The 22,707-nt window shown below is 37.6% G+C and overlaps 1 protein-coding gene across 6 annotated transcripts in view; it reads left to right on the forward strand.

Moving 5' to 3' along the window:
* DDAH1 (dimethylarginine dimethylaminohydrolase 1) overlaps window positions 1–22,707 on the forward strand; it is a 260,418-nt gene that overhangs the window by 160,525 nt on the left and 77,186 nt on the right. The window contains exon 1 of one of the 6 annotated variants that reach the window (XM_034934170.4): window positions 13,989–14,115. The exons of the other annotated variants lie outside the window; for them this stretch is intronic. Coding sequence (XP_034790061.1) covers window positions 14,113–14,115 — 3 coding nt within the window. The 5' untranslated portion in view covers window positions 13,989–14,112. Of the gene's footprint in view, window positions 1–13,988; window positions 14,116–22,707 lie in introns of those variants that run through there. 6 annotated transcript variants of the gene reach the window in all.

Below are 22,707 nucleotides of genomic sequence, written 5' to 3' on the forward strand. Positions count from 1 at the left end.
ATCATAGTTCGCCCATTTCAGACCAAATTCATGGTCTTTTACTTTCTGTTCCTATAAATTATAAACCCCAGATGTGTCAAATTGTGTAATAAACAAATAAAAAGAAATTTGTTTTTTAAGGAATTTCATAAATTTCTTGTTTTACCGAGTTTTATTGGTCTCATTTTAGTGGGACAAAAAACAAATTAACCTTTCATGTTTTCACTTGTTACATTGTAGAGAGACCCTGAATTGTTGGGACGAAAAAGGGAAATGCTTTTCTTGGACCAATTTTTTGATTGGTCCACTTGCTGAGATAAGCCTCCTGCTGAATCAAATGTATGTTTTGTATTTGGTCTTGGATCTTATCTGCCTGCAGCAGCAGCAAGCTTAATAGCAAATGAGGTTCAAAAAGATGAAGTAGCTATTTCAGCCTCTTATCCTAATGTTTTCAAAGAGCTCTGTAGATTTGGTCATTATGCCCATCCTAATCAAACTGTCTGAAAGCTTATCTTCTGCCACCATTTCCTACAGACTTTCCGCAAAGCAACTATGATTTGTAATCGTTAGTAGAATGGTATGTGGTATGTAAATATATGTAATAATTATATTTCTAAAACAGTCTTTGTGACCATCTTTTAAAGGATCTCAGCTTGACAATGAATTGCCTATTTTTAGTTTTCAAATCAGGGTATTTTTCAATTATCTTGCAGTTGATTTTCTAAATTCACTCTTCAATTCATGAGAGAAATGGCTTTTATAGGGCAAATAAATACATACTATTTGGGCATTAGAGAGGACAGAGATTATTTTATTCTTTTTGTATTGAATAATTTTGCAGGAAGCTGCTGCTGATTACAAGGAGAGTTATATGTATTAAGATTGATAAAGAGAAATATTTTTAAGGCTTTTAGATTTCCCTATAAGGAGATAGGATTTACATTCCAACTTTGATTTTCTTCAAAGGGATCCTGTTTGCTTAAATTCTCAGAAAATATGATTGGACTTCTCAGTCAACTGAGCTGTAAGAGTGGTGAAGAACCTGCCCTCAGGAAGGGACCTGTCAACATTTAGAGGGTGTGGGGGTGGTGATATTGGGGATGGAGACTGGCATGATGGAAGGGATGAGGCCTAGAACACAAGCATATCGAACCCACTTGCCTCTCTGTGAATGGGGCTCTTGCACACAGCCAGGCCTGACTTCCCTCCCCGCTGTTCCCACTCACCCAGCACAGTAGACTGATCCAGCCCTGCCAGGAGGTGGCTGTCCTTCGCCAGCGCCAACTCCTGGCTGCACGCTGTGCTCCACAGAGCCTTCCAGCCCAGCCAGCTTGGCTGTTGGGGTCTCAGATTTCAACTCAAGGTGCCAGCAGAGTCCCTTCACTAAAATCATATTTTTTCACCGGATAATTTGATCATTTTACAGTTGGTGGGTTTCATCCACAAAAAATGGTTTTCTAAAAAGTAAAATCTAGTGTTGTCTTCATGATGTTATATGTAGGACCACTACCCGGTAAAAGCCACTGAGAGAACCTTGGTTAGAAAAAACACTAGTTCATCCAGGTGCAGTAGTGGCTCATGCTTGTAATCCCACCTATTTGGGAGGCCAATGCAGACAGATTGCTTGAGCCTGGGAGTTCGAGACCAGCCTGGGCAACATGGTGAAACCCCGTCTCTACAAAAAAGCAAAAATTAGCTGGATGTAGTGATGTGCACCTGTGGTCACAGCTACTCAAAAGACTGAAATGAGAGGATTGCTTGAGCCCACGGGGCAAAGGTTACAGTGAGCCATGATCATGCAGCTACACTCCAGCCTGGGCAACAGAGCAAGACCCTGTTTCAAAAAAAGAAAAAAAGAAAAGAAGGCACCAGTTCAGTTGTCTGATCCACTCCAGGTCTGACCACACTATTCTAAATTCTTTCTTTTCCAGAAACTAGAGACAACTGTTTTTAAAATAACTATCTTTGGGAATATTATGAACTTTATGAACATTTCCCTGCAGATAATCAAACTAGTCAAATACTGTTTGTAGGCTGGGCATGGTGGCTCATGCCTGTAATCCCAACACTTTGGGAGGCCAAGGTGGCGGATCACCTGAGGTCAGAAGTTTGATACCAGCCTGGCCAACATGTTGAAACCCTGTCTCTACTAAAAATACAAAATTTAGCCGGTGTCATGGTGGATGCCTGTAGTCCCAGCTACTCAGGAGGCTGAGGCAGGAGAATCGCTTGAACCCAGGAGTGAGACTCCGTCTCAAAAAACCCCAAAAAACAAAAACCAAATACTATATATAGAATGAAACCAAAATCACAGTCACACAAAGACTGTGATAAGACTTTGTTAGAGTGAAAGATTCAAAAAATTTATATTCTTTTTTCATACCTCGAAGTAAATTATATGCAAATATGTCCTAACATAAGCAAACTCAAAACTAAAAGTATGAGCATCAGTATTAATAAATTAAGGGGTTATTTTATTTGCTTTTCTTTCTTTAATATTATTTGCTTTTCTAAAGCTTTCATGATATAATTTATATAAGTAGATAATTCCTATGGTAGGATTCAGGAAGAATTTGATTCATTTTAAAATGTAGCTGACATATAATTTTTTAATTATTGAAAAGTATACATTCAGAACAGTGTTTTAAAACAACTGAAAAGTTTAAAGAAAATAAAATGAATACCTGTATACTTATTACACAGATTTTAAAAATCAAAATTTAGAAGGCATCTGTGAACCTCTCCTCAATCACAATCCTCCCCACAGAGGTAACTACTTGTCTGAGTTTTATGTCAACCTATTCCCTTGTTTTTCTTCATAATTTCATTACTTGTCTATTTCCCCCCAAATAATATAGTGTTTCATTTTTTTCTGTTTTTGAACTTTGCATAAATAGAATCATACTTTTTATGTTTTTGTGTGACTTCTTTTACTTAACATTACTGTATGATGTATTTCAACATATGAATATATTCAGTTTTTTCTGCTGATTTATATTTGGATTGTTTCTTGCTATTAATATTATGAGCAACCCTGCAATTAATAAACTGAAATGTATCTCCTAGGTTACACGTGCTAGAAATTCTCTCAGATTTCTAGAAGTAGAGCTGGCTTGTAAAGTGTACAAGATTTTAAGCTATAGTAAGTACTGCTGAAATAGCTTTCAAGCATTTATGTTCTCACAAGCAATGGGTAAAAGTGCCGCTTGGCCGGGTGCAGTGGTTTCACGCCTGTAATTCCAACACTTTGGGAGGCCAAGGTGGGTGGATCACGAGGTCAGGAGTTTGAGACCATTCTGGCCAACATAGTGAAACCCTGTCTCTACTAAAATTACAAAAAATTAGCCGGGCGTGGTGTCAGGCACCTGTAATCCCAGCTACTCAGGAGGCTGAGGCAGGAGAATCACGTGAACTTGGGAGGCGGAGGTTGCAGTGAGCCGAGATAGCACCATTGCACTCCAGCCTGGGTGACAGTGCGAGACTCCATCTCAAAAAAAAAAAGAAAAAAAAAAGCAACACTTGAAATATTTGATTTTCGTTAAAGTCACAGGGGCCTTCCAAATTTTGATTTTAAAATTTTCCTTCTATTTTTTAAAAAACAAAATTATTGTGGTTTTCATTTTTCTTTCCCTGATTACCAATGAGCTTGGGTATCTTTTCATATGTTTATGGGCCATTTGTGTTTTTGTTCATTCATCAAATGTTGTTTGAGTACATCCCATGTGCCAGGCAGTCTTTGAGTCTCTCCTCCACTTTCAAAGAACAATAAAATAGAAGGAATAACCTAGAAACAACTCCACACATATATACAGGGCCATAACTCAGACAAAGAGAGCATTGTAGGTTAGTGGGTAAAGGAGAATCTCTCTCCTCCATTTCTTAGAAAGTGGAGGAGAAACACTGTACCTATCGATCAATTGTCCATTTTTCTATTGAGTTGTTTCTCTTTTTCAGAGGAATTCTTTATATGTTCTGGAAACATCCTTTGTTGATTGTGTGTGTTGCAAAGATTGTCTCCAAGTTTGTGGCTTGCCTTTTTACTCTGTGGTACTTTTTGATGATGAACCAGAGCTCTTAATTTTAACGTGGTCAGATCCTTTCCTTATATTGTCTTCTAAAAGCTTTAGCATTTTGCCTTTCATGTTTAAGACCTTACTTCCATTTGGAATGTATTCTTATATATTGTGTGAGGATGGGATCCAATTTCCTTCTTTTTCTTGTTACCCACACTGTATATGGAGAACTAACTCTCCTGGCACCATTATTGAATGGTCTGTCCTTTTCCTGCTGATCTACAATGCTCTCTTTGTTGTGAGCTATAGCCCTATATATGTGTGGATCTGTTTCTGGGTTCTAATCCTTCTATTTTATTGTTCTATTTGTCTCTCTCTATGCCAGTTCTACCATACCACTGTATTAATTACTCATCACAAGAAGAAAAGGATAACAATTATTTTGAAAGTTAAATGTACAGTGCCTGACCTGATACATGTTAAGCATACAATAAATGTCATCTGTTATTATTTTAGTAGGAAACACATTTTCATATGTTGTTTTAAACAATATCTAAAATCTGTAGAGAATTAGTCAACATTCAATAGATATAACCACTTCTGTTTTTGCATTTGATATGAGTTACTGTAGCTACCCAAAGACTTAAGAAATTCATACATTCAGTTACTATTTTTGTCTTCTTCTGAAGTATGTTGGAAAAGATGAAAGATGAACTCTATAATTTCTTTACTCATCCTCACTCTGCAGTCTCTTAGAAAGGTTAAATGAAGAAGGCTTGACTTCGATTGTTTTTCGGATTTGAATTTTGGAAAAGAAAATGATGCTGGAAGAATAAAGCAGCACATTTAGGAAAGACTTTCAGTGATAAATATCTGGAGTATCCTGTTTTCTATACCTTGCTTCTATGCCATATTTTACTTATTATAAACTACCTCAGGATCTTTGTCAAATAAACCCATTTATTTGATGAAGGAGAAGGAAGTGCCACATTTTAACTGTTACTGAAAGAAATGTTCTTTGCCCTGTTGGTCTTGGACTTCCACAAAATACTTGATTCCAGATGTTAAATTGTTTTTTCAGAAGCCTTGTTAAAGGGCCAGAGCATTAGATTTTTGAAGGCATTTCCAAACCCCAGCTGATTATCACAACACACAGGAATCCAAACTTTCAAAGCTTAGCTTTGGCTCTTCAGTGTATCAGCAGCTGCAAAAAATATGTGCTAAGGCACAGGTTCATAGGACTGGGATCCAGTGTCCTTAAATGGTAAAACTTTAAGTAAATTTCCTTTACTTTCCACTTATCATAGATGCAGTTCAGTTGTTTAAAGTGCACTAAATTTCCTTGACTCCATCAAAAGTAGTGAGAACTTGATAATGGTAATAGTCATGTAGCAGCCTGGTGTGTAGGTATTCACGGTAATGGATTTATTTTACGTTTTTCTCTGGCTGTATATTTCTAGAATATATTAACAAAGTAATCCTTCCTCAGAAAAATTTATTTTTTGAGAGAGGGTCTTGCTCTGTCACCCAGGCTGGAGTACAGTGGCACCATCACAGCTCACTGATACCTTGACCTGCTAGGCTCAATCAATCCTCCCACCTCAGTCTCCCAAGTAGATGGGTCTAAAGGTGTGTGCCACCATGCCCAGCTAATTTTTTAGTTTTCTGTAGAGACAAGGTCTTGCCATGTTACTCAGGCTGGTCTCGAACTCCTGGGCTCAAGCAATGTGCCTGTCTTGGCCTCTGTAAGTGCTGGGATTACAGGTGCAAGCCACCATGCCTGGCCCTCAAAATATTTTATACATGCCATTTGCACCGTTCTTTAGACCAGTTCTCATCATTCTCTAGGGAACTACCTTGATGCTTTTCCAAGGATGAGGGGTACAAATGTCCTCTCAACAGATGCCTTCAACATGATGAAGCCAAAAAGAGGTGGGATTAGGGGGAAATAAAGGGGAAGTTTTGTGCCATACTACACCGATTGGTAGTAAAGAAGAGGGGAAGATGTTCTCAGTGAAAGAAATAACCGAGCAAAGGCTTAGAGCCAGTAATGACCAAGAGACTTCAGTCACAGGAAGATCGTCTTGTGTTGAGTGAAGGGGTCATTGTGGTTTGCCATGAGGGACTAGCTGGAAGAGGCAGATGAACAATTGTTAGAAGACCCTGAAAGATGAAATTCAGTGTGTTCTAACAGTAGACTGATTATTTCTGTGTTCATTTGTGTCACTTAACAAATAGCGTTAGAGCCTCTAGCATGACGTAGTAGACTCCGACTCAAGAAATTCCTGTAGTCACATGGAGTTGAATTATAAAGACAGTTTATAGTAAACAAGAGACTATTGCCGGCCTTAAAACAAAACCTTTCACATGTTTTAAGTTAATTTTTTAAAGAAATATTCTTTTCTCTGCCATTGGCACTATGCCTGGAATTTGGTACATGTAGGAATTTTAAAAATCAGTCCAATGCCTCTCTTAAATTCCACAAGTACATTCTATATCAGTGGGATAATTTAGACGGAAGTTCTAATGATATCAGTGGAGAAAATTCCTGCAGGCCTTGGTAGATTGGAGGTTCTGCTTTTATTCCTTTCTATACCCTCTTCCAGCTATTGATTGACCTCCACAGTGCTGAGGCTGAGGTGTCGGCTGACCTTTCTCTGGTTTCTCAAGATTCCTCCCTTTCAGAGCAGAAGCCAGCATAATCAGAATACTTCTAAGGAATCTGCAGCAGCAGCAGTCGCCATGGGGAGCCTCAGAATCACAGTGAAACACAGCGTTTACCTTCAAATGGCTCAGCAGTTGCCATCATGGCAGCTATCAGGAACTGCAGATGTCTCTTTCATAGTCTTTATATTTAGGACCCAATAGAATTAATTGTCTGTTGTCCTGATCTATATCTAGACAGATGTATACAGGACAGCCATTTTGCTAAGAGCTAGGGAGTCTAGAAATGAAAGACAGTCCCTGCCCCCAGATGAGCTCATGCAATTTGGTGTAGAAGACAGAAGGACAGCACAGCATGGTAGTGAACACAGCATCAGTCCCCTCATCAGGGTCAAAATTTACTTTGTCAAGCAAATGAGCATCCTAATTAAGGCAGGCCTGTTACCTTTCTAATTGTTTCTCTAGTTATGTGAATTCTTCTGTTTGACCTACTTGACCTTAACACTTGTCGTTTGTTTTTTAAATATTACTCTAAGCTACTTACTGCAATTGTTCCAAATGTTTAATTTATTAATTCCAGGCAATTCATAACAATTTATTGCTATTTCTTAGACTCCTGCCTCACTGTCAACTGTTATTGGTCTGTTTCATGGATGACAGTGGTTAAATGTTTTCATATGCACTGCAGTGTTTTTTGTGATGCTGTGATAACTTGTGGGCTAGACTAAGATGGCTGGTCAGGATCCCTGCCAAGACACTCAGTCAGTGGACCTATGAAGAATATGCTTGGGTAGAGTTGGGTCTCAAGACATCATCTCAGCTCCATGGATGAACAGTGCTATCTACAACAGCCTACGACTTCTTTGATGGTTGACTCTACCCTTTTATACTGTCTCCCTCCCTCTTTCCCACACCTGTCATCAGAATGTCTGCTTCTTATAGGTTCATATTCCACCAGAAGCAGGGGGATATTTCTCATTGGGTTGTATACTTTGGCATTCTAGCAGGGAAGCAAATAATTATTTATGATACAAACTTAAGTAAAATTGAGAATCAAAATATTCTTAGGACTAGGTCAAGCCAACTACTACAAAGTCATCTTTAAAAATTTATTCAAATTATGTGTTTTAAACTCAATTATACTCAGTACCTGAACCCCAGAATATTCAATGTTAACCTCATTTCCATTTTTTTTTTTTTTTTGAGGCAGAGCTTCGCTCTTATTGCAGGCTGGAGTGCAATGGTGCCATCTCGGCTCACGACAACCTCCACCTCCCAGGTTCAAGTGATTCTCCTGCCTCAGCCTCCTGAATAGCTGGGATTACACGCATGTGCCACCATGCCCAGCTAATTTTGTATTTTTAGTAGAGATGGGGTTTCTTCATGTTGGTCAGGCTGGTCTCAAACTCCCAAACAGGTGATCCACCCGCCTCAGCCTCCCAAAGTGCTGGGATTACAGGCATGGGCCACCATGCCCGGCCTCATTTCCTTTTTCTCAAAAAGAGATAAACATTATTACATTTTAAGGAAATTTCTGTAGATCTATTTTTTTTTCCCTTGAGAAAGGGTCTCACTCTGTTGCTGAGGCTGGAGTATAGGGGCATGATCACAGCTCACTGCAGTCTCCACCTCCCAGGCTCAGGCGATTATCCCACCTCGGCCTCCCGTGTAGCTGGGACTACAGGTGTTTGCCAGTGTGCCTGGCTAATTTTTGTATTTTTTGTAGAGATGGGGTTGTGCCATGTTGCCCAGGCTGGTCTTGAACTCCTGGGCTCAAGTGATCCTCCCGCCTCAGCCTCCCAAAGTGCTGGGATTACAGGCCTGAGCCACTGTGCTCAGCTAATCTATAATTTCATAATCTCTGTTGATATATACATAAGGAGAATTGTTATGATTACAATTGGCTTTGGATCTTCCCAATTAACTTGCAGTCCAACAACTCAAGTAGGGCTGAGGACTAGTATAGCAATGAGTTATGACTGATAACTTAAGATTTGATGAAAACTTTAGCATAGGTAGGTGCTTCACAATTGATTTTTAACTAATATGTACAATTTCTTATAAATAAAGTTGAAAACTTATATATGCATTACAAATAATGCTGAAACAGCATGAAATGCCATTATAGAGGTGAATGCAACCTGCTTTGGGAGCACAGAAGAAGTAAATCCCTGCTGTGGAAGTCAGGTAGCCCTTTACCAAAGAGGCAATGTTGAAGCCAGTGTAGAGCAACAAGCAGGAGATCCAGGTGGAAAAAGGTAAAGGACGTTTTAGGCAGTATGTGAAAAAGCATAGAAGTGTGACGTAGAATCTCCACAGACCAGTAGGAAGTTTGATGTGACTAGAACTTAAAGTAACAGGAGAAAAATTGGGAAGTTAGACTGTGAATGTCAGGTTGAGATGATTACACTTTGTCCTGTATTGCCATTTAAGGGAAAATAATGAAGGTGTTTCATTTGGGCAGTGACATGATCAGATCTTTCTCTTTGGGAATATCTCTGCTGTGGATTAGCAGTTCAAGACACTAGACTCAAGAAAACCACATAGGGGTTCCTGCAATAGTTCACACCAGAAATGTGGAAAGTCTAGACCAGGGGTGTCCAATCTTTTGGCTTCCCTGGGGCACACTGGAAGAAGAAAAATTGTCTTGGGCCACACATGTAATGTACCAAGACTAACAATAGCTGGTGAGCTAAAAAAAAATCATCAAAAAAATCTCATAATGTATTAAGAAAGTTTGTGAATTTGTGTTCGGCTGCATTCAAAGCCATCCTGGGCTGCATGTGGCATGCAGGTTGTGGGTTGGACAAGTTTGGTCTAGACTATCAGTTACTGTGGGAATGGAAAGGAGGGGTGAAGTTGGAAGGTCTTTAAGAGTTAGACTGTTACCCCCATGAGGGCAGGAACCGTGTGTGTTCTATTCAGCTTTGACCCATAAAGCTCTCTACTCCTCTGCTCCAAGTGACAAGGCCCCTTTCTGGCAAGATCCCCATCATATTCGTCTTACTACTTGGATTTTAGCATCCAGTGTAACAAGCCCATTCATTGCCTCTGGTGCTATTGGATACATATAATTGTCAAGAGTGAAGTAAGTTAAAAAAAATAGGCTAAATTTCTTCACTCATTTGTACGTTTCCATATGCTGTTTTGTTCTATATGACCATCTAGGTTATTCTGGAAGAACAGCTGTATTTTTAGTGGATGTGTATAACTTGCCCCATTTCAGAAAGTAAGCTAACACTGTGACATACTTTTTAGCAATTTTAAAAATGAAATGGATTCAAATGTACAGGTATGAAAAGATTTCCAAGAAGTACTTTTTTTGTAAAGTAAGTTATAGAACAATATGTGATAATATATTAAACAGGGAAAACATGTAAATCAAAATGATATACCTTTATGTGTTCATTTAATCATGGAAATGCTCCACAAAACAATATGAAAAGGAGTACTTCAAATTGATAAACATGGTTACCTCTGGGGTGGAGCAGAGAATTGTTCAGTTAATCCTGAATATTTTACCACAAAAAGATAAAAAAAAAAAAAAGGAAGAAGGAGAAAAAGGTAAGGGGAAAGATGAGGAAGAAGAAGTAGAGCAGACAAAAGCACAGCTCTTTCAAGGCAGAACATTCCATGCTCTATGCTTACATTTGTGAAGGGCAAAAGAAACCAGGAAGTACATCTTTGTTCACCACTGGGAAACAAGGATTTGGTTTCATGGATTATTTTTATTATAGCTGCTGAAGTTGTGAGTGATAAAGTAGTGCAATGCGTCTAATACTCAATTTTAAACTAGAATATCCATTTGTAAGCCCGGGCCTGCACTTGATTTGAATACCTATGAATGCAAGCCAACAATTTAAAATTCCACATGCGTGGTCTTCCAGTTCTAAAGCAGGAGAAATAATACTTGCCCCTAAAAAGGATGTTGAGGAGACAAATGATAGATGTAACCAAAAGAGCCGAGCTCTTTTGAATTTTATATAAATATAAGCTAGGATGTCCTGGTATATATAATCTTTACATATATGCATAAACTTAGAGACATGGGGTATCTGTTACATAATGTTTACCAATTTTAAATGCACAAATTATTGTTTAGGGTAATGTTTCATAACCCTTGGGTCAATATTACCAAAAACCAACAATCAGTTCTTTCAGTTTGGGATTTCAAAAAGCCTCCTTTCAGATTTAAATTGAATAGGAAACCATTATTTTTAGTGCTTAAAAACACGGTGGTGTCCCCTTAGAAACCTCCAATTAGTAGCAGCCATTGTCTAATTAGGTGAAAATAATAATCTATCGATTGTTATAAAAGCAAGATATTATAATTCAAGTGTGTTTCCAGATGCCAGTGAATTGCTGGAAAGCTGCAAGTTTAACTTTCCGCTCTGATAGAGTTTTAAAAGAGGTCAGGGTACATTTTACCATAGTGTCTAGCAATGTGAGTTTATTCAGACCTTTTGGCAGACATTCCTGCACACTCAGGCTAAATCAATGAATCATCCATTGTTGGCCAGCTCCGCTCTCAGTTGCTAAGAGATTTTTTCAAGCATACTGAGGCTTTATTCTACATGGTCTGTAAAAAGGGCAAACTGTATTAAATTTTAAAATGTCTCATCTTTCCTAAATTAGTAATTAAAATTTTACCCAGAACTTTAATACTGGGGCAATGGGAAAGTCTGTGTGCAGCTGGAGGCCTTTCTACTTGGGAAAATACGTGAGAAAACTTCCTGCTCATAACTCTTCAGAAATATGTGTGTGGAGGAAATGGAAACATTTAAAAAGTGGACACATGAAAAACAAAAACTCAAGGAGGAAGGTCTAAACTCTCTTAAAGAAATATAATGTGTTTTTCTTCTTATATATTTCAAATAAAAGAGGTTTCCTTTAAATTTTATTAAATATACTCTAATTTTCCTTGTTTCTCTTTGAGTCATAAAGACCTTGTAATATAGCATTTTATTTTAAAGCTTTAATATAATAGTTTTTTAATATAAAAATTTAAAACTACCATGAAATAAAGGAATGTAATTTTTTCAGCTTGCCCTTTATGAATGTTTATAGTATATTCTGTTCTCTATATGTAATAACAGTGCTTCATATACTCAAAAACTAAAGGAGTATATTTTTACCTATTCTCACCACAAATAAATGATCAGTATATGAGGTAAGCCATATGCCTGATTCAGCCATTCCACAATGTATACATATTTCAAAGCGTAATGCTGCATGCCATAAACATACACAATTTTTGTTAATTAAAAAATTAATTTTTAAAAAATGTATATTCTATATGTATCCTTCTTGAATATTTCAAGTTTTAAAACATAATAGTTGTTTCATTTCTTTTCTCTTTGGACTTCATGATGATTTCACACTATAGATAATCTCATAATTTATCATAGAGGTTACTATTTCATTTTGCTGAGAGGATGGGGATAATTTGGACTACAAATTTAAAAAGAGAAAGAAAGCAAATGTAATGTATCTTAAAAAAATATTTTTAAGTTTATTGGATCCAGATGTAGTGATGAGGAAAGCTTCTCTTCTGTGTTTCTTAGTTTCTCAAGATAAAATTCTATTTCATAAATCTCTATGAGGACTGTATCAAATATTCTAAAAGAAGCTTTTGAGATAGAACGTGGCTTTTGGAATTGGACAGGCCTGGTTGCTCCATGTTCTAGACAGTGTGGCCTTGAACAAATTACTCCTCATCTTTGGGCTCCAACTTTCACATTTATAAAGTAAACATAATAATGCACACCACCATGGGTGGTTATGGAATTCAAATGAGGAAACATGGTAGGTAGCCCTGGCACATAGTGGGTCCTGGATAAATGTCAGTTCTTACCTTCTTTAAAACTGTTGGAGGCTAATATCCGTGTGCTCTTAAATACAACCAAACCTCTTTAAGTTGGCAACTTAAGTGTTTGGTTTTACTTCTAATTTCAAAAGAAATGTATTCGAGTGAGTGGCTGAGAGCATTCATTACATGAGGGCAGCTTGGAATAAGAGAACGGGATAGTCTTGCACCTTGGCCTTCTTTCTGGCAGAGAAACAAAACATTTGTGATTCTTGGGTTCTTGTCTCCCCTCTCTGAGGCTCTCTCTTTTTCATAGAGGATTCCACCTTCTCTCAAGACTTGTATTCCAACATGCTATCTCCAGTTTACTATTCACTGCTATAAAGTAGGGCTTTTTTTTTTAGGGCACTTTTTAGATCCAGCCAAGGACCAAGTCTTTCCCAGCCAAATGCGGAGCAGGGAATGGACCATGCCTTGATACAGCCCCTGCTCCTGTTGATCCAGACCACGACTTTTTAAGACTAAGCTTACAGAAAAAATAAAGCGTGACCTCCATTTACATGCTTAAGCGTCCTGACACCTGTGTTTATTTAAAGGAACCATCTCCGTGTCTGTACTCACAGCCTGATGATGCATGCCGTCTATAGAACTACATACAGTGTTTTTTACAGTTAAGTTTTTTAATAGCAGGGAAAAACAAGATCTTTTCCTCAGATGCTTGACTATTTCCCTCTGTAATCTTAGGTATAGTTTCAACCCTATTTCTTTTTGGTAATATTTGTTATATTAGGTGTTGGAGGCCAATATCAGCTAATAAATAGACCTATGTGGCCTATTTATTGAATTAAACTGAAGAGAATTGCTAGCATGTCTGCTGTTAGGATACAGTAGTATGAAGTGGCAGCTACATAAAACTGATTACTCTGGTGGCCCCTGCATAAAGGGAGAAGGCCTCATACAACTCAACAGTGATATCAGCAAAATAACATGTCTATCCTTGTCAAGAGAGAAAACAGGGTTGAAAATGACAGAATGAAGATGTAATACTCAGGCTTTCTAGGGCGGATTGTAGAGTCTGGCAAAAATGAAGCAAAACAAAACCCAAAGGAAACAAGTTTAGATTTAATGCCTAAAGAAATGGCGTTCCCTCAAAGAAAGTCCACATGAACTGACTTAAGTTGCAGTGATGGGTCAGTGAGAACAGTACATATAGCAACTCCTGTGGCCTTCTGTTAGAGCTTCACCTTGCAATTGTAATTTTTATATAACTCAACTTGAGAGAGAGAGAGAAAGACAGAGAATTTCCCTCACTTTCTGAATCATGGCTCAGAAGTGTGTTATAAAACACCAAGAACGGAAAAGCTATTACGTGGAATATAAAGAAATACTTGAGTCTACAGTATCATTGAACTCTTGGATTCGGTTTCAGCAGACATGCTCTGTATTCCCACAAGAGTCTGGAAAATGAACTCCTATTTTTTTTTCTGTCTGGAGCTGCAGTTAGTGTTATTATTTGCTCCATGGCTCAATCCGGGTCAGACTGTTCTTCAGTAACACAGGTGGATGTTAAAACAGGGAATCTGTTGAAAAGATTGCGGAGGAACTGCTTCCCAAAAGCAGTTCTGGATGGCAATTTGATGGCAGTCAGCTATGGTAAGGACAAATGAAGCTTAGCAGTACCTTCTAGAATGTGGTCTTTCAGGCTTTGTCAACTGCAATCCTATAGGCAGAAGTTTCATGTATAATGGGTCAATATGAACTGGTGGCATCTTCTAAGAAGTGGATTCTAGAAATGGAGGTCATTAAATGCTCAATACTTGCGAATTGTAATGTTGATCTGCATTTTTCTGTTTAGCTTTATTTGTGAAATATAATATGTAGTTCTTAAAGAAAAATTCCATAAGCCTTTTTTTTCTTTCGTATGGGCTTAAAAATATTTTAGAAACTTGTTAAAAACTAGTTATAGAAATATTCATTATCCTACTAAAAGTGGCAGGAGGAATATAGTTGTGATTTAAGATATAGAAATTGTTTTGTACTAATGTGTTTTATTGTCAGCAATTACATTGTTAAAATGTAACAAGTAAATTTTGCCAAGAGTACAACATGTATCCATTTGTAAGTAAGCACACAGGGAAAACAATATTTTAAATGTTCTACCCATTGAATTATTTTTCTAGTAAACAACTTGACATAAAATAGACTGAAACATTCATTTATTTTAACAACTATGTTAAATTACAGATTAATGGTCCAAAATAAAATTTGAACTGATTTAATACATAATTCAGTTTTGGGGGAAAATAGATCTTTCTCCAACTGAGAATAGACTATATATTTTTTCTTTTGTGAATAACTTATTTTACCCTTAATAAGTTTAGGACTTGCCTGAACCACAGCCAGCCTTAAGAATCCTTTGTTCAGAAATGTTCAGCGTTATATTGACTAAGGAGCAACTTGGGGGTTGAAAAATAGATCACTATTTCAGTTTCTGACTTTAGACTATTTTTAAAGTAAAGTGCTGAGAGTTCCAATTGAAAAATTGCAAATGCTCCAGGACACTGTGCCTGGAAATAAGATTCCTGAAGAGTAGAGCCTAGGGATGTTTAGGCAACCCTTACAGAAACAAGCCTTCAAGTACATTTTAAGTACAATGTGTCTCGCACGTTTTGAATGATTCTTTTCAGATTTTTTTTTCTTTGGATATAACTATTCTGTTTTACTTTACATACATATATATACATACACATATATGTATATGTATATATGTGTACATGCATGTGTGTGTGCGTATATATACACACATATATATTCACATACATATTCATATATATATTCATATATATATAGGTATATGTATATATGTGGTAAATCTAGGAGTTTACATATCCAAGGGAAAATTTCCCTCAAACTTGTGATTGTTACTCACCAGATCAAACATTAGCGGTCCCTAAGGGACAGTCCCAGTCCACAGCCAGCACACACAGATCCCTTCTTATCACTTGGAACAGACACTCCTCCATGGGTACATACCCAGCATTCTTAAGAAAACAGGTATCTGTTGAGGTTAAACTAATATTTTTGGAGCAAAACATGAGAATTGTCAGAAGATTTTTTTTTTTTTTTTTTTTTTGAGATGGAGTCTCGCTCTGTCACCCAGGCTGGAGTGCAGTGGCGCTATCTCGGCTCACTGCAAGCTCTGCCTCCCGGGTTCACGCCATTCTCCTGTCTCAGCCTCCCGAGTAGCTGGGACTACAGGTGCCCACCACCGTGTCTGGCTAATTTTTTGTATTTTTAGTAGAGACGGGGTTTCACCATGTTGGCCAGGATCATCTCGATCTCCTGACCTCGTGATCCACCGCCTTGGCCTCCCAAAGTGCTGGGATTACAGGTGTGAACCACCGCGTCCGGCCAGAAGATTTTTATTAATTGTGTTTTCTAGAAATGTAACCTTAGTTCAGCTATATTTACCAGAAAAATATACAAAGCATTTTTATATCTTAGTATTTGTAACTGAAATTATACATTTCTGAAGAAAATATCAAATCTGAGATAAAAACAGCATGGTAAATTAATTTGTACTGAAAATATTTTTGAAAATATTTTGTCTATAAGAATAGTTTGACAAGTAGCCTTATTTGCTATAGTTGAAAGACTCTGCTTGAAGAAAAGCATTCACACTTAGACCCTGGCTAGAAGAAAGAAATTGGAAGCAGATTTTTTAAAAGACTGTACTTTCAGGCCTGGGCACAGTGGCTCACACCTGTAATCCCAGCACTTTCAGAGGCCAAGGCAGGAGGATCACTGAGGCTAAAAGTTCAAGATAAGCCTGGGCTACGTAGTGAGACCCTGTCTGTACCAAAAAAAAAAAAATAGAAGTATTAGCTGGGAGTGGTGGTTGCGTACCTGTAGTCTTAGCCATTTGAGGGGCTGAGGCAGGAGGATTGCTTGAGCCCAAGAGTTTGAGGCTGTAGTGAGCTGTGATTGCAGCACTGCACTCTAGCCTGGGTGACATAGCAAGACCCTGTCTCTAAAAAAATTAATTAAAGTAAAATAAAATACATTGCCTTCAGAACACATTAAAAAGGAACAAGATGCAAAATAGTTTTGAAAATGTTTTCTTTTAAGTAAGATAGTAATTGTGCTTCTTTTTAAAACAAAATTACATATAACTGAAAATCTAATTCTACAGTTCAATAATAGGAATTTTAAGAGCTCAAAAGCTGCTGCTTAGTCAGGTGCAGTGGCTCATGCCTATAATCCCAGCACTTTGGGAGGCCGAGGTGGGTGGATCACTTGAGTGCAGGAGTTTGAGACCAGCCTGGACAACGTGGTGAAACCCCATCTCTACAAAAAAAATCGTTAAAAATTAGCTGGGCATGGTAGTGTGCGCCTGTAGTCCCAGCTACTTGGGAGGCTGAGATGGGAGGATTGCTTGGGCCCAGGAGATCAAGGTGACAGTGAACCTTGGTCATGCGACTGTACTCCAGCATGGGCAATAGAGTGAAACCCTCCTCAAAAAAAAAAAAAAAAAAGAAAGAAAAAGAAAAGAAAAAAGCAAAGCTGCGTCTCTTAAAATCCAAGGTAAAATTATATTTCATCCTCATTACAACTCTTTTTCCTAAAAGTAAATATAAACCATGCTCTTCTTTATGTCCTATTTAGACTATCTTTATCTGATGTATTTAGTCATTCTCTACTGCTCCAAGGAAGTGAATAAATCCAGGTAAAAAGAAGATACCAATAATGAAAGATTTCACTTTTCATGAATGTTTTCATAGTAGGCCCTCTTCATTTTAGAACTGTAACCTGTTAGAAAAAAGGATCGATTCCTGTAATTGTATTGCTAGACTGTGTCAGGGCAGTGTATTATGAAAGCTACATTTGAGCAGCACCAAGATCGCCTTTTAATGATGAGAGATAGTGTTAGTCTGCTGTACTCAAAAGTGTTCACTCTTTAGCCCAATGTTCTCGTATTATATAAAGCTTTAGAAACCCTGGACATTTGCCTACAGTGTCTTTGAAGAAGGCAATCACATTGTGGGCATGGATCATATCTCTCTGCTTACATTTTTATGGTTTTCATTTATGTACCATTGTACTGCCGAAGGGATAGAAGGCAGCTTGGAAGGATATATATAATAAAGGTAGAACCAATCAAAAGATGGATATAGGAATAAGATAAAATGATTACCATTAGGTGGCCAGGAACACAATATATGGTCTACACACTGTTACAGATGGGTCACAAATTCCACTGAAAGCTTTCTAACCACCAGCATAAAGAATTGAACCTGGTGGGTATTTTAGTCTATGAGGGCCTAAAGATACAGGCAGGTCAGATTCTGAGAAGTGAAAATGTGATTACTACTAAGCTCAGAGAAAAATTTCTTCCTGGGGGTCCCATGTGGACAGTGCGTAATGATATAAATAGCATCATCTACCACATTTTTACCAGTAGGTACAGTTCAGTTAATTCAATATTATAGAAAGTAAACTATCTAATTAGATGTACATTTTAGAATTTCTGCAAGAGTAGGCCAGGCACAGTGGCTCACGTCGTAATCCCAGCACTTTGGGAAGCCCAGGTAGGCAGATCACCCGAGATCAGGAAGTCAAGACCAGCTTGGCCAACATGGCAAAACCCTCTCTCTACTAAAAATACAAAAAACAACAACAAAAAAAAGCTGGGCATAGTGGCACACACCTGTAATTCCAGCTACTCGGGAGATTGAGGCAGGAGAATTGCTTGAACTCAGGAGGTGGAGGTTGCAGTGAGTCAAGATTGCACCACTGTACTTCCAGCCTGGGCAACAGATTGAGACTCCGTCTCAAAAAAAAAAAAAAAGAAAAGAAAGGAATTCCTGCAAGAGTAGACTATGTGTCCTTCAGGCATTCCTCCCTGATTGTTTTTGATAAATAATGCCAGTGAGCTCAAGGTTTTTTTGCTAAACAATTGGCTGGGATGCAGCAAAACAAGACCAAGATTCTCCAAAGAAAAAAATATTTGAGTCCACTTGGGCATTTCAAGAACAAAATTACAATAGATTTAGTTTTAAAGATCACGGTTGGCTTTATTGCAATTCTAGGATCAGGCAACATTTTATGCCATAAAATACAATAAATTTGCCAGTGAGTTGAACAGAAGGGGTTGGTTTTATAGACAGAAAGGGCTAAGGAAAGCAAAAATGAAGAACAAAAAACAGATTGATTATTTCAAAGTTACTTTCCTTGAAAGGCAGGGACAGGGAGGCAGAAAAATAGAAAGATTGGTTAGCATCAGGTTACTTTTAAGGATTAAAACAGAGGAAACTATTATCCTACTGATTGAAGATTGAAATTGGCCTATTTGGGAAATTGGCTGCTATCTCTCTCTCCTGCTTTCTTGGAATGTTATATAACAACTTAGTTTCAGTTTGGTGATGTGGAACTTCGGCATGGATAACTCCATTTTGATTTTTAGTCAAATCTGTTGGGGCCTAATGCAGGAGCTGTGGGGCCTAGTGCAGAAGCTTAGTCCAAAACAATGGCCTCCTATATTTTGTATTTAACAATTTTCCCCTTTCAGTCATGCTTTCACCTGGGTGAGTGCATGACCAAAACTAAGGGCATTAATGCTACTCTTATTATCATGCTGGGTTTCTGGTCTCTACAAGTCATTCATAGGTTATGGTGTACTCATCATCATGCATTTCTTTGAGTTTTTGTCATTCCAGCAGAAAAGAGACTCTTTGGTGTTTGATGAATGGCTGTGTGCAACCTTTAAAACTTTTCGAGAGGATATAGTGTACCAGAGAAACTACTATTATGACTATCAAAAGGATAATGCCAGGAGTTTGGAGTATGCTCCTTTATCTAGGATCCCCATAAACTAAACCAACTGAAATTAAATAGATCAAAGAATGAGCCAGGCCGGATACTCATTATATCTATGGGTAACAAGAAGTATTAGCAATTGCACGGATTTCTCCCTATTCATTTAGTTGGTAGCAATTCTATCATATAGCATTCCAGGAATGGGTTAAATTAAAACAGACAGTACTAACTCTATAAAAGAGATCACTAGTACAATTTGAACAAACAGTTGCATTAGGGATATTAGGGATGTTGCTGAAGTTACCCACTAGGTGGACTAAAGGATCTCAGGTTTTTTAAAGATTCAGATTTGACATAACAGATTCAACATGCTGTCAGATTACTCACAAAAACTAAGGATTGTGAAACTTTAACCATAGCCTTATTCTGCCAAGCGAAAGAAGTAGGCATAAGCAAGGAAAAATTAAGAGGGGTAAGAATATCATAAGAAGTCTTCGTCTGATGGCCTTGGGAAAAGCTGTCCACGGCATGCAGTTAGCAAATTCTCATCCTGGTTTGCAGTTTGAATGTCCCTGGTTGTGGTGTTAGATATTCTGGTGAACTCTCTGTATGGCACGCACATCACACATGAGACTTGTCCCTTGAAATTTATATCAAGTTGTCCAGCTTAGAACTTTTGCTCTTAGTTGAAGAGTTGAAGCTAGATACTGGAGGTAGTGCACTAAAAGAATTCAGGATCCAGTCCAGTCTAGGGAAAAAGTGAACAAGGCTACAATCTACTAAAAGGTGTACTATAGTTTTTCTTTTGCAACATAATTTTTCTGTCTATAATCACCCCCATTTCTACCAAAGATAATCAGAGTAAGACTAATTTGTTTGCAAAATAAGTTTCGTCTCATTAAACTTCACCTGATTATTTGTATATAAGTACAGCAAGAATAACCACACAGTTCTTTTTAAATTTGATTTGCTGGAAATTTTGACAAACAATCTCAGATTATACTTTTAAAAACCTCTCATCACTAGGAAGCCAAACCAAGGCCGACATCAGACTTTGTCTATGGTTATCTAGTGTCTTGAGGTTCCTAGGCCTGCCAGGAAGTGACAACTTTTTACTCACTCACTGTAATGCTGTGTGTAAGTCCACTTTGTGTTGCTATAAAGGAATATGTGAGACTGGGTAATTTATGAAAAAAAAAAAAGAGGTTTATTTGGCTTACAGCTCTGCAGGCTATATAAGAAGCATGGCACCAGCATCTCCTCAACTTCCGGTGAGGGGCTCAGAAAGCTTTTACTTATGGTAGGAGGCTAGGGGAGTCAGTAGAGTCACATAGCGAGAGAGGCCTCCCACCAGGCCCTACCTTCAACACTGGGGATCAGATTTCAGCATGAGATTTAGAGGGGATAAACATCCAAACTGTATCACACTGGGAATCCTTGAAGCGAGGCATTCTATTAATTCTCAAATATTACATTTCAGTCAAAGCCTTGGTAATTAAACCAGTGTTTCCAATTGTATTGTGTAATACAGAGAGCAAATTCTTATTGAGCTTATGAAAATAATCATATTAAGGAGAAAGATGGAATGTTTCAATTTTTGTTTATAAAAGTATACTCTACCAAACCATTGTGAGCTAGAGATAGCTTTAAAAAATAGTTTTCTTAAATCTGGAAAATAAAACATTAAGAGAACCAGCATTGTTTTAAATAAAAAAGCAATAAAAACCCTTACTTTTTCCTTATCAGTTTTTCAGTCTAATGTAATTAGTTCTTGCTCTGTTTGATCTTAGTTGATAGTTTCACTAAACTACCAGTTTCTTTCTTAGAGTTCTACAAATTCTTACCCAATCCAGTGCTATCTCAAAGTTGTCACAAACCTGTACTTGTCAGAATTTTTTCCATTCTTTCCATGAACTTCTTTGAAGATTATGGTTCTTGCAAAAAGCTTTCAGAACAGCATCAGAATAAAGCAATTAACTGAGGACAATAAGACTTAAAATAGCCATCATTGAAAACCTGATGAGAGTCCATAATGATGCAGCTGACAAAGAAATTGTGTTATTTCTGTGGCATACAACATTTTAACATAATAACCAAAATTATGATTGATTTCTAGAAATTTAATGCAATTTTGAAAAACCTTTTTTTTTTTTTTTTTTTTTAAGACAGGGTCTCACACTATCACCCAGCCTGGAGTGCAGTGATGTGATCATGGCTCACTGCAGCCTCTGCCTCCTGGGCTCAGGCGATCCTCCCACCTCTCAGCCTCCCAAGTAGCTAGGACTACAACTGTGTGCCACCATGCCTGGTTATTCTTTGTATTTCTTATAGCAATAGGGTTTTACCATGTTGCCCAGGGTGGTCTTGAACTCCTGGACTCAAGCAATCTGCCCACTTCAGCCTCCCAAAGTGCAGGAATTGCAGGTGTGAGCCACCACACCTGGCCTGAATAAATATTTTAATATCATATCTATACAAATGTAAGGAAAAGACGGTTAAACGTTATCTCTTATTGACAATATTTCCTATATAATTTAACATATCAAATAAACCTAATTGGTTTAATATCTCTCTTTTGGACTTCCAGGTGGCTGTGGTTTGGATGTTTGTCCCCCAAATCTCATGTTGAAATTTGATCCCCAATGCTGGAGGTGGGGCTTAATTGGAGGTGTTTGGGTCATGGGGATGGATCCCTTGTGAATGGCTTGGTGTCTTCTTTGCGATGAATGAGTTTCCATTCTATTAGTTCCTGTGAGAGCTGGTTGTTTAAAAGAGCCTGTCACCTCCCCACACCTCTCTTGCTCCCTCTGTAGCCATGTGATCTCTGTACTGTGACTCCCTTTTGCTTTCTGCCATAAGTGGAAGCTTCCTGAGGCTTTTGTCAGATGCCCAGTCTTCCAGCCAGCAAAACTGTGAGTCAAGTAAACCTCTTTTCTTCATAAATTATCCAGCCTTAGGTATTCCTTTATAGCAACTCTAAAGGGACTAAGACAAGGAGACTTAGAATTTCATTTTGGGAAGTTTGTCAAAAAGATTCAAACACTTGATCAAAAATAGGATCACATTTTTGATCAAGTGTTTGAATATAATACTCATTTAGCCACAATGATAATTAAAATACTTCAAAAGAAGTTACATAGCTGTAGAAAATCTTAACTCTTATAATAAAGAGGAGACTCAGTTTTCCTAAGTAATTAATGACCTAAGAAAGAAAACATGAAGCACAGAAATTATTTTGACAAAATACATAATCTTTCTTTTCTAGGCCACATACCTAAAAAGTCTCACAATTTTTTAATAAGAAAAGATCAGTACACATCAAGAAAACCTTGTTTTAAAATTTTAAAAATAAAGCTTAATTTTTAGAAAAACCTAAAAACAATTCTTTTTTAATTTTAGCCAACTTGATCACACTCAAAATTCCCTTCA

Source organism: Pan paniscus, chromosome 1 (genome assembly GCF_029289425.2).
Source record: "Pan paniscus chromosome 1, NHGRI_mPanPan1-v2.0_pri, whole genome shotgun sequence".
In the NCBI taxonomy this organism is placed as follows: domain Eukaryota; kingdom Metazoa; phylum Chordata; class Mammalia; order Primates; family Hominidae; genus Pan; species Pan paniscus.